General features: G+C 50.3%; 1 protein-coding gene across 3 annotated transcripts in view; it reads right to left on the bottom strand.

The window, feature by feature from the left end:
• Positions 1 to 1,334: 1,334 nt before the first annotated feature.
• Positions 1,335 to 11,371, bottom strand: part of DNAJB1 (DnaJ heat shock protein family (Hsp40) member B1) — a 29,559-nt gene continuing 19,522 nt past the window's right edge. Inside the window, exons 1-4 of one of the 3 annotated variants that reach the window (XM_047700234.1) lie at positions 11,182 to 11,325; positions 10,143 to 10,227; positions 3,048 to 3,628; positions 1,335 to 2,769 (exon numbers count right to left, since the gene is read on the bottom strand). In XM_047700234.1, coding sequence (XP_047556190.1) covers positions 2,539 to 2,769; positions 3,048 to 3,539 — 723 coding nt within the window. In that variant the 5' untranslated portion in view covers positions 3,540 to 3,628; positions 10,143 to 10,227; positions 11,182 to 11,325 and the 3' untranslated portion in view covers positions 1,335 to 2,538. Of the gene's footprint in view, positions 2,770 to 3,047; positions 3,629 to 4,817; positions 10,086 to 10,142; positions 10,228 to 11,181; positions 11,326 to 11,371 lie in introns of those variants that run through there. The other 2 variants (XM_047700225.1, XM_047700215.1) reach the window with 2 other exon arrangements.

The raw sequence follows: 11,371 nt of genomic DNA, 5'->3' as shown, positions 1-11,371 counted from the left end.
AGCAGTCTGCCAGCACGTACCCCAAACACCGCTGGACACACACTCGGTCCAGTATGGCAAAATAACACGTGTCTGAGGGGCCGGCTTTCTGCCCACCCAAGTCCTCTTTGTCCTTTCCACTATGAACATTTGCCTAAAGAAACCCACTGCCCCACACACCACTCTAGGTAATTTCTAGTTCCCAGAACTGTGTGCTTACAGGCTTTGTCCACTTCTGAGTTGGTGACTTTGATGCGAAGGTCACAGGGACCTGCTACATAAGAAGACTGGGGCACAGGGGTGGCACTGACCAATTGACCCCAACTGAGGCTAGGGCCAATTCTGTAGTAAATGTCGTCTTGGTGCCTGAGGCAGGTCAGCATACCTCTTTTGGCTCTGATATGCGGGGTCACCTCCCAACTAGGATGGCATCCTCTGGGCTCACTGCATACGCTCTTCTAGGGAGAAACCTACATCCTACACCTAGGGAAAAGCCCTCTGGATTTGTGCTATCCAACAGCTGCTACTAGCTGTGTGTGACTGCTGTTGAGCACTTAGAATGTGACTGAACAACTGAGGAACTGAATTTAGTTTACTGAATCTTAAAGCACTTCCATTTAAAGATGACAGAAAACACTCTTATCACTTACAGAAACTTCTCTTTGACAACACAGCTCCTACACCATTTTCAGTGGCTAAACTGTTTCAGTGGGAAGGGAAAGCCACCCCTGGGTTGATTTTAAACACACTGGCATTTAAGTTTTTACTTCAAGACATTTTGTAGCAAAGTAGCAATACGTTGTTTTAAGCCTATGTAATTACTTACCTTGTAATAAAACCAGTTCCTTAAAAAAAGTAACAAAGGAAAAGCAGCCTCAGTGGCCTGCCAATGGAGCCCGGGCAGGAAATGGGTCTTCTCCAAGGTGGGGTCAGCCCTGGGCTGGAATTCCAGTCTGGTTTGGCCAGAGCCTGCCTGACACCCAGCCTGTTCTAGCAAGAAAGGAGTAGAGGGGGATCATAAGGGCAGACCATGCACCTCCCCTGGGCTCCAGAAACTGGGCCCTGCAGGACGGGAAAAGGAATTCCTTAACTCCAGCCCACCCTTCCTAAAACCAGCTCTGAAATCCACGGGGCTCTTTGGGTGCCAGGGTCAGGTCCAGGTGGGCTGACATTCTCTACTGTGCATGCAGCCCAGGAAGGGAGACTTATCTCTCCCTTGCAGAGTTCTCCTGCCTGTGCCCACCCCCAGCCTTCCCTGGCCCTTCCCTTCCACCCTGACTGCATCTGGAGGGACACCCAGCTGCCGCCCCAGCCCATCAGCAAAACCCTCAAACAGAGTCGCAGGACTGCTCCCCTGAGGTTTAGCATCAGTCTTTAATGCTGTCGTGCTGCACATTGACAAGTCACACGCTTTGGTCTCATGTTGGCAGTGGCAACTTACAATGAGTCTAAAGGTCTGAGCACCAGACTGGCCTGCAAGGAACAGACACTTGTTCCAACCCGGCCCCCCTCCCCAACTCCCAAGGTTCCTTTTGAATTCCATCGTGGCCCTGTACAGAGAGCAGCAGCTGCCGTGGGCTGGTTTCCTTTGAGGGCACACCAACATTACACAGAATTATAAAAACATATTTACAGACGTTCCACAATGCTCCTGTAATCAGAAGCAAAGACCCTTTTATCAAAAGGGATTATATCTAGAGCTGTGCAAAATTCAAAAGAATCAGATCCTTTTGAAAGAGTCCAGAGTCCATTAAGAAGAAAAATTACCTGGGCACTTGTAAGCCCCAGGTGTGCCAAAAGATTGCCTTATAGATAAAACAAAACAAAACAAAACAAAACAAAAGAGTGTGACCCATAAGTGAGTGCACGTGGCTTCAGAGTCCGGGGTCGAGAAGGTCCCCTACTCTGTCCAGGGCCCCTGACCCTCTAGGGAGAAGCATCTGTGCAACTCATTCACATGAGGCTGGCTCCCCTGGTCCTGCTGGAACAAGAGGTATTGCTTGTGGGTGCCAGCCAGGCAGTTTTGCAAAAGTAATCGAAGTTGGTTCTCAATTTGAGATGGCAAAAGAGAAAACAGGATTCTTCAGGGGAAGAGCAAGACGGGGGAGACAAATACAGAATAAAACACAAACTGATCACACAACAGAAACTGAGGAGTGTACAGGGTCTGGTAACCAAGATGGCAGGTTGGCACCACCTAACGGCCATAAGTCAAGGGACTATAGACACATCAAGTCCAGCTGTGGGTCTGCCTCTTGACCATGGGCGGGGCCTGGAGGAGGGTGCGGGCCCATTCCGGGAGGGCTGCAGGAACCAGTGGGACAGACTGGAATGCCTTTTCCTGCTGTCCCCACCACCTGCTGCCCTATCGCTCGAAAAACCACTTAAGTCTAATGTACGACTTTGAAAGATTGTAATATATTCTCTGGAAAACATTCAGCAGTACGAAAGCCCTCCCTGGGCCCTCCCGCCCTCTCACGGGTCCACAACTGGTGGAACGGTCCGGAAATCCTTGAGCTCTGGAAAGGTCCCTGGTCAGTCCTTGGGAAACACAGGAGACTATATTGGAAGAATCTGCTCAAGTACGGTTCTTGACGTCTGGGGAATCCTTTCAGGGAAGATCACTTCAAACTCAATAATGAGGTCCCCGCGTTTCTCGGGCGTTTTGGGGAGGGGGAGGCCTTCTCCAGGAACTTTTCGCCGCATGCCAGGCCTGATGACATCTTTGAACACAACGGGTATGGTCCTGCCGTCCAGAGTGGGTACGTTCACTGTGCAGCCACACAGAGCCTTAGAGAGCAAAGACAGAACGTTAGATGGAAGGTATTTAGGATGCTCAACTCCTGTCCAGAAGCCATTTAATGTAGGAGAAGCACCACCTGTAGCTAAGACCTTGCCCCTAGATATGGAAAACTCTGGAACAACAGAGCCCTGGTCAGTCTCGTTTTTGCTGTAACCCCCAAGCCTGGCTCCAAAGTGCTCAGACATATCTGTCAAGCAAATATCCAATGACTTCAAAATCCAACAATCTCCCTCCATACATACTACCATACTTATTAGTATCCTACCTCCCGAAGGCTGATCTTAGCTGGGTAAATGACATCAGAGCCATCTCTCTTAAAGATATTGTGTGGCTTGTCCTTTAAAACAAAGACAATGTCAGCTGGAATGTTGTTGGAGGTCTGGTCGCCTTCCTTGGGGAAGGTGATTTTGGTCCCTTCTTTCCACCCCCGCTTCACTTCGATGGTCAAGATCTTGTCTTCGTTGCGAATGCTCTTTCCATCGGGGTTCAGCCGCTTATGGGAGATTTTCATCTTCTTGGTACAGCCGCTATAGATCTCTTCAAGCGAGACCCTAAGGTCGTGGGTGACGGGGGGATCTTGCTTCTTTCGGGTGGGCTCTTGGGCAGGACGGGAACGGCCAAAGTTCATGTTGGTGAAACCACCCATGCCCATGGGGAAGCCAGAGAACGGGTCATCAATGTCCATGCCTTCCTCCCCGTTCCGCTGCCCAAAAAAGGTGTCAAAGGGATTTCGGCCACCGAAGAACTCTGCAAACATGGCATGAGGATCTCCATGGAATGTGTAGCTGAAAGAGGTACCATTAGCACCACCACTGCTCCCACCACTGGGGCCACCACCCTTTAGACCTGAAAGGCAAAATCAGAAGAAATTAGATGGTTGGTGGTGAGCTTCTCTCCCCCTGCCTCCCCCACCCTTTCTCTCTAGGTGCTTTCACTAAGGAAAAAAGCTCGAGAACCATTAAGGGTGGGGGGAGGGAGGTTCTTTACTCTTCCTGCCAGGAAGCTAAGCCAGAGTTAGACTCCCCACTCCCGGTGCTTCAGCGTGCTAGGACAGGGGTAAGGGGCTCAAGCGCCCTCTCTAGAGGACACGGAATTCCCACCACTTCTTGACTAACCTATTCTCCCTACAAATATATGAAGATTTACAAAAAATTCATTAAGAGATCAGCTGAAAAAGGCACGCTCCAGGATCAGTGCTCAGTACGTGTTTACTCTCAGAAATACTCAAGAGCTAGGAATGCGTGAGGAGCAGAAATGAAAGCAAAACCATAAACGCAGCTTTTCAAATTCTCACACCCTGGCACTAATTGCCACCATCCTTACATAAAAAGCCACTTCATTTCTTAAGACCCAGCCCAGAAAACAGTCTGAGTCATCCACGGGCAACTGCACAACAAGACAGCTTCCTTCTCTGGGCCTCAGAGGCCTGCACCGCTGCGGCCGGGCAGAGGCGGGTTCCTCTGCACCTGGACTGCGTTCGGGCGCTGGCTGCCATCTACGTGCCTGGCAGCAGGTTAGGTAAGCACTTTACAGGGATTATCTCACTCCGCCCTCACAGGGGCCCCAGAGTGAGGTCGGCGCTAATCAGTGTGCTCATCCGCAGGCTCGCCGAACGGAGGTCAAGCCCTACGCGCAGCCACAAGCCCCACCCTGCGCCCCTGGGCGCTAGGCCTGCCACCTCGGCCCAGGTGAGCTCCGGACTGCCGGGGCCGCGATGCCACCGGCCCGGCTCGGCCTCAGTCCCCACTGCGTCGCACCCGCACCCCTGGGACCGCTTGGGGACGTGGGTGGAGGCGCCTAGGGAGGGGCAACCGCAGACATGCTAGAAGCTTCTGGGCGAGCAGCGCTGCCAGGACTCCTCCTCCCATCCGGCGGCCGCCAATCCGAGGGCGAAGGCCCGCGTGGCCGGAGGGCGGGGGCTTCTCGCCCACCGGGCCCGGGGCGTCCCCCGGGGACGCTACAGCCCGGCCGCCGGGCCTCGGTTTTCCCTCCTGTCAAACGGCGGGGGCGCGCCCCTAGCCGCGCGCGCACGCACCTTCTTCCCCGAAGCGGTCAAAGATCTCACGCTTGCGCGGGTCGCTGAGCACGTCGTAGGCCTCGGCGATCTCCTTGAACTTCTCCTCGGCGCCAGGCTCCTTGTTCTTGTCCGGGTGGTAGCGTAGCGCCTGGCGGCGGTAAGCCCGCTTGATTTCCTCGTCCGACGCGCCGCGGGCCAGGCCCAGCGTCTGGTAATAGTCCTTGCCCATAGCACCCGCCTGCGGCCCGCCGCCCAGCTGTCGCCGTACCCCGGCTTCGCCGCCGCCCCGTCCCGGACTCTATATACCCGTCCGGCGGAAGCTTCCAGAGCCCGCCAGCCCCCTCCAGAACCTTCTGCCCCGCCCCCCGCGCCGCTCCGACCAATCGCCGCCTCCCAGTCGGCGACGCGCGACGTCCGGGGCGGGGCTTAGCCGCCAACGGCTGCCCGCGCGCGGCCACGCCCCCTCCCGCTCCGCCCTCGGCAACGCCTCCCCGCGGCGCGCGCACCGAGCGACGAGGGCCCCGCCCACTTGACGGGGAGCCAATCGCGACCTTTTTTCACTGCCTTCGCGGACCCCAGTCGGCCGCGTGTGTCATCCCCCAGCTTGGGTCAATAGGTTACGGCACACCTCTCGGGAAGGGGCGGGCCGGATGTGGCCCCTCTCCTTAGGGCTGCCCCGCTCTTCCCCAGGTGACAGTAGAACTGCTCTGCGGTTTCTCACGGGGCTCCGAGAATGGGGGTTCTCGCTCCAGGTGATTCTGAGAAAGTTGGCTAACCTTGCCTTGCCCTAGGTTCCCCCCTACCCCGACTTCTGTAACAAGGGAAGAAAAATACCCACCCGCCCTCTTCTCTTGGCTGTGGGGAGAATGCAATAAGGAGCCCCAGAACTATCCCTGTCCTCACCATACAGGTTCCTATAAAGCAAGGTGAGGCCCCGGGACAAAAACTCACCTCCCCGGAGTGATCTTCTCTCCGGGGAAAAAGGCTCCTTATGCCTTTCACTTTACCTTTTTCTCAAGAACACCTATCACTGAAATCTGAAATTATCTTGTTCTTTGGTTTTCATGCTAAATCCATCTCTTTCCCAGCCTGCAGTTGCCAGAATCCAGATACTGGAACAGTATCTGGCATCCAGTCGCAGTGGACACTTCATAAATATTCCTGCCTGTTTTTAATGCACCTGCTTCATTTTTCTCCCCACTACATTTATGATTTGGGGGGGCATGGGTGTGTCATACACCTCTCAGGGTCTATGATCCCCTCTGGCTCTGAGAGTCTGGGATGCCTGTGGTCAAAGGCAGGGCTGATGGGGAAAGGAGGCTCAGAAAGGGGTACCAACTGAGGAAGCCATAGGGAAGAAGGGGTAGGCAGTGGTGGTGGTTGGGGTGGGAGGTTCCTGGAAGAGCTGCTTGGGAGGTGAGGGTGGTGTGATACTGGCTCTGGAGCCAGACAGTAGGTTTCATTCCCAGTTTTAGCACTTTCTGGCTGTATGACCTTGGGCTGGTTACTGAACCATCTGGGGCCTCAGTTCCCTCATCTGTACAATAAGGATAGCAGTTGTACTTGCCTCATGAAGTCGACATTTGTAAGGTGTGCAGGACAGACCTGGCACAGAGGAAGTACTATCGAAGGGGTGACTAACCATCTTGGTGAATGATGGGCTGCTGAGCCACCCCCTTCCTGGCAGCACCACAGCAAAATGTTGCTGGTGACTGCTGCCTTGGTGTAAGCTGAGACTTCTGAGAAAGAAGACCATGGCTTTCCCCCCGCTTTCCAGTTGGGGGATGCTGGCGATCCTTGGCCACTCACTGACCCCACCAATGGTAACCATGTCAGTAAGGACTGGATTAGTACACACACTGGCCAACCTGGGAGGATGATGGGTCTGGCCTGGGCATCCATAACTATAGTACAGCAGGGGCCCTGAACAATCATAAGGGGAAAATAATTCAATTTTTAAAAAGTTTCATAAATAAAAAATAAGTTACATAAATAAATAGCAGAAGAGTTCTCATCACGAAGGAAAACCCAGCACTTGTGAACTTCCTCATGGTTAATGCTACTATTTTATGGTATAAATTTAATCTAGAGTTACAGATGTGAAGAACTCCAAAGGTCCTCACATGGTGTTGGGTATCTTTGTATTTGGAGGCAAACTTAGGGTTGGGAACTCCCCCTTCCTAGGTAAGCCAGGGTCATGTTCAAGAATTTTTGTCTGCCCACCCAAACTACACAGTATAACCCCAATACCTCTCCTTAGGATTTTTTTTTGTCTGGACATTCACTGGATACTTCAAAACATTAATGGAAAAGTGGCCTCCACAGAAACCTCAGCAGATCTTGAGCTCTCAACTCAGAGAAGATGGGATGGTTCAATTGTATGCATCGGTTTGGCTGGGCTTTGGTACCCAGATGTTCAATTAAACACAAATCTAAGTGTTGTTGTGAAAGTATTTTGTAGATGTGGTTAAGTTAATGTCTATAATTAGTTGACTGAAGTACAGTAGATGATCCTGGATAATGGGGATGGGTCTTGTCCAATCAGTGGAAATGTTTTAAAAGCAAATAATACCGAGGTTTCCCTGAGGAAGAAGTGTCAGCTCCTTAGCCTGCTGTTTTGCCCTACAGATTTCAGAGTTGCCTAGCTAGCACCCATAATCATGTAAGCCAATGCCTTGAAATACACCGTTTATTCACACACACACACACACACACACACACACACACACACACACACACACGCATACTCACAAACACATATATCCTGGTTCTGTTTCTTTGGGAGAACCCTGACTGATGTAGGAACAAAGCAGGTGAGTCTGGAGTCAGTCAGCCTCAGCTGAAATCTGGGACCCACTATTTACTTATTTACAGCCTGTGTGATCTTGCCTAACGTGCTTGATCTCTTGGAACATTAGGTGTGTCCTCTATTAAATGGAGATAACAATAGATCTTAACTCCCAGGGTTGCTATGAGGATGAAATTAAGAGGGGCCAGGAAATGAACATTATAATGACAGCTGACACTGACACGGCCCTACTATGTGCCAGTCTGGCTCTAAGTGCTCCATATGTATTAATTCATTCACTCCTTGCAATAATCCTGTGGGTTTGGCCTAATGTTACTTGCATTTTGCAGGTGGGAAAACTGAGGCTCTGAGAGGTCATGTGACTTGCCGCCTGAGATCACCCAGTGAGCAAAATGCTGAAATGTAAAGTGTTTAGCACACTCAGTATTTATGGTAAGCACTCAGCTTGTGTACAATGTGATTCAGATGATGATAAAGCCTTCATTTTAAATAAATGATCACTACTGTTTTCAACTCTGCTTCTCTTCATCAAAAAGACCTTCAAAAGCACTACAACCATATAAACCAACAATTCCACCCCTAGTTGGAATACCCACGTGAAATAAAAACCTGTGTTTACATAAAAGCCCATGAACGGATGTTTATCAAAGCTTGATTTGTAATTATCAACAGCCATTAAAACCTAAATGTGCTTCAGTGGGGGATAATCAAACTGTGGCCTAGCCACATGATGGAATAGTATTCAGCCATAAGAAAGGACCGAGTTACTGGTACAGAAAACAATGCAAACGAACCTCAAATGCATTATGTTAGTGAAAGGAGCCAGACTCAAAAGGCTGTCTGAGTCGTACTGTTGTGATTCCATTTTATAAGGCATTCTGGAAAAGGTAAAAGTGTTAGGGCAGAAAGCAGATCACTGGTTGCAGGGCCTGGGATGTGCTACAAAGGGAGACGGGAATTTGGCGGGGGGGTGGGGATGATGGAAATGTTCTGTATCTGGACTGTTATGTTAGTTACACAACTGTATATATTCAGAGCTGTACACTAAAAAAGGTAAATTTCACTGTATGTAAATTACAGCTCAATTAAAAAAAAAATTCTACGGACTTAAAAACAAAAAAGGCAACACTGGGTAGAACTTGGGAAGCCTCTCTCTGGGGTTCCTGACACAGTAGAAAGTTGCTAACCAGCCCTGGCTTGCCTGGTCTAGGTTCACCTTCTCTCACACAGCTCAAACCAGCTCCATCACATACCCCAAAACAAGCCAAGCCAGGTTCCCAGAGAAATCAAGATCCTACCTTACCTGCACATGGGAAATACAAAAGGAGCTTGTGAGACAGACAGACACACCAGAACTTCAACATTCAATTGACCATGGGTTCCCCCAAATCTGAGATCCAAGAAGCCCCCCCACTCGTCCTTCGGTACTGCCACAGCACCAGACCTTTCTGGAATTTCCCCTTTGGAAATTGCCATAAAGGGCTTATGACAGTTGGCTCAGCAAACTAGCTGTGACTATTATGAATTCGCCACTGTGTTGGGGGTGATGAGGACAGAAGCAGGGTCTAGCTGTCCCTGACAGGCATAGTGGGTTCTGTTAGTGAAAGAAGCCAGACTCATGAATGGTTTGAACAAAGTGGCCAGTCTTCATTCTGAAGATGGATATTATTTCTGCTGACAACATGGTTACTGGAAGCCAGATGAGGCCAATAAGGAGTGCTTGCACCTGCAGTATCCATCAAAAACAAGGGGGTATTGTCCTTTCTGAGCTGGATCCTGCCCTTCTATGAGCTTCTTGTGGGTGAGGAGAGGGTGGAAATTATTGGTATGCCCTTGTTGGCACACAGCAGAGTAGGCTCACAGAATGATTTCATGCCTATTGAGTGAGTGTGAGGCTCAGGAAAACAGTATTGAAGGGTAAATTCCAGAATGTTCTGAGTCTGTAGGGATGTACATGGACTCTGTCTAGAATGACATCAGTTTGGACCTCACACACCTTACCTAGCTGGAATACAGCAACAGAGAAGACACACTGACCGATCCAGCCCACATTACAGAAGCTGGAAATTGACAGGGCAAAGTAGCAAAACTTGGGTGGATTTTAGGGGTTCAACTGTGCCCCTCAGCACTTCACAATTAGATGTCTCAAGTAAGTCAACTTGGTAAGATTTTAACTTTTGGTTTCTAAGTGATTGTTCCTCCTGTCCCCTTCAATGAAGGCAGGGAGGAGTGAAGCCTGTCAGGACATAAAGGATCTCAAGATACTGTGAACACTAACTGCCAACAGAGAAAAGATCTGTGTTTTTGACAGCACAATTATAAAACGCTTTTATGGTTTCATCTCTTTTTCCCAGATAGGCCTAGCGAAAACGATAGTGAGTTTCTCAAGACCACAGCCTTGGATTCCTTTACTGGAAGTCACAAGTCCCCAAAAGCTGTAGCTTTAGAAGTTTCCAGAACTGAACCTGGATGACTAAGTGTTAAGCATTGACTCACCTTGCCCCACCCTGCTCCCTTGTGAATCAGTGATTTACCTTTGATGACTTCTCACTACATCTCTGATGTCAGGCCTCTAAGCTCCAGAGGGTTCCACAGTTGATGAAGGCTCAGGGGCGGGGTCTGGAATGAGGAGAAAGTAGAGAAGGTGAGGGAGTGTGCCAGGTGCTACTAACTCTGTCCTGAAATCTTGAGTGTGTGCAGGAGGCCGTGTGTGTGGGAGTGTGTGTGTGTGTGTGTGTGTGTGTGGTGGCATCCAACTTCCCCAGCCTGCTCATGACAAATAATCAAAGGAGCAAAAGCATGGCATGACCCCAGACCAGCACTGCCCAGTAGAGCCAGTGCGATGCAATTCAGACAACCACAAATGCAAGCCAGGTCTGTGATTTTAAATTAATTAATTTCAGATTTTATTTATTTATTGGAGAGACAGAGGGAGAGAACACAGAGGGAGAGGAAGAAACAGATGGGGCTCGATCCTAGGACCCTGAGATTGTGACATGAGTCTAAGGAAGATGTTTAACTGACTGAGCCACCCAGACACCCTGATTTTAAATGTTCTAATAGGCATTTTAAAGAAGTAAAAAGAAACAAAGGAACTTAATTGTAATAATCTACGTTAATCCAATATATCTAAAATATCATTTCAACTTTTAATTAACATAAAAGGTTATTAATGAGGGTTTGTTTTTTTTTTACATTCTCCTTTTTATACTAAGTCTTTGAAATCGGTGCGTGTTTTACCTTTACAGCACATCTTGATTTGTACCAGCCACGTTTCTAGGGCTCACTAGACGCATGGCCAGTGGTGACCATACTGGATAGCATAGGTAGACAGGTGTGGGCCCCTGGCCTACGGGGCTGGGCTTGCACCCCCCAGAATGGGGCGAGGACTCAGTTTGTAAGTTGGGGGATCCCCCAGGGGCTTTTCGTCATACATGTCCCCTTTCTTTCCCTCCCATTCATGACAGATGGCGGTCCCCTCGCCGGAGAGGCCTCTCCATCCAGGCGCCTCAGCACACGCCCCCAGCACCTAGCCCTTTCAGGTTGCTCCCCATAACCTAGGGGGCTGCCCACCTGGGAAGTCACACAGTCGTTCCCCCCGCCATGCGGATGCTGTCCTCCCTGTCACTCAACTTTTTGCTCCCGCCCCCAGCTGTAAGATAACCGTCGCTTCCCTTGGTTTCCACAGCGACGCCACCAAGGGGCGGGGAAGGGGCGCGCGGCTCCGGGGCTCCATTTTGATTGGTGGGTGGCCAAGCACCTT

Source organism: Lutra lutra, chromosome 1 (assembly GCF_902655055.1).
Source record: "Lutra lutra chromosome 1, mLutLut1.2, whole genome shotgun sequence".
In the NCBI taxonomy this organism is placed as follows: domain Eukaryota; kingdom Metazoa; phylum Chordata; class Mammalia; order Carnivora; family Mustelidae; genus Lutra; species Lutra lutra.
This window is presented reverse-complemented; position numbering and strand designations above follow the sequence as displayed.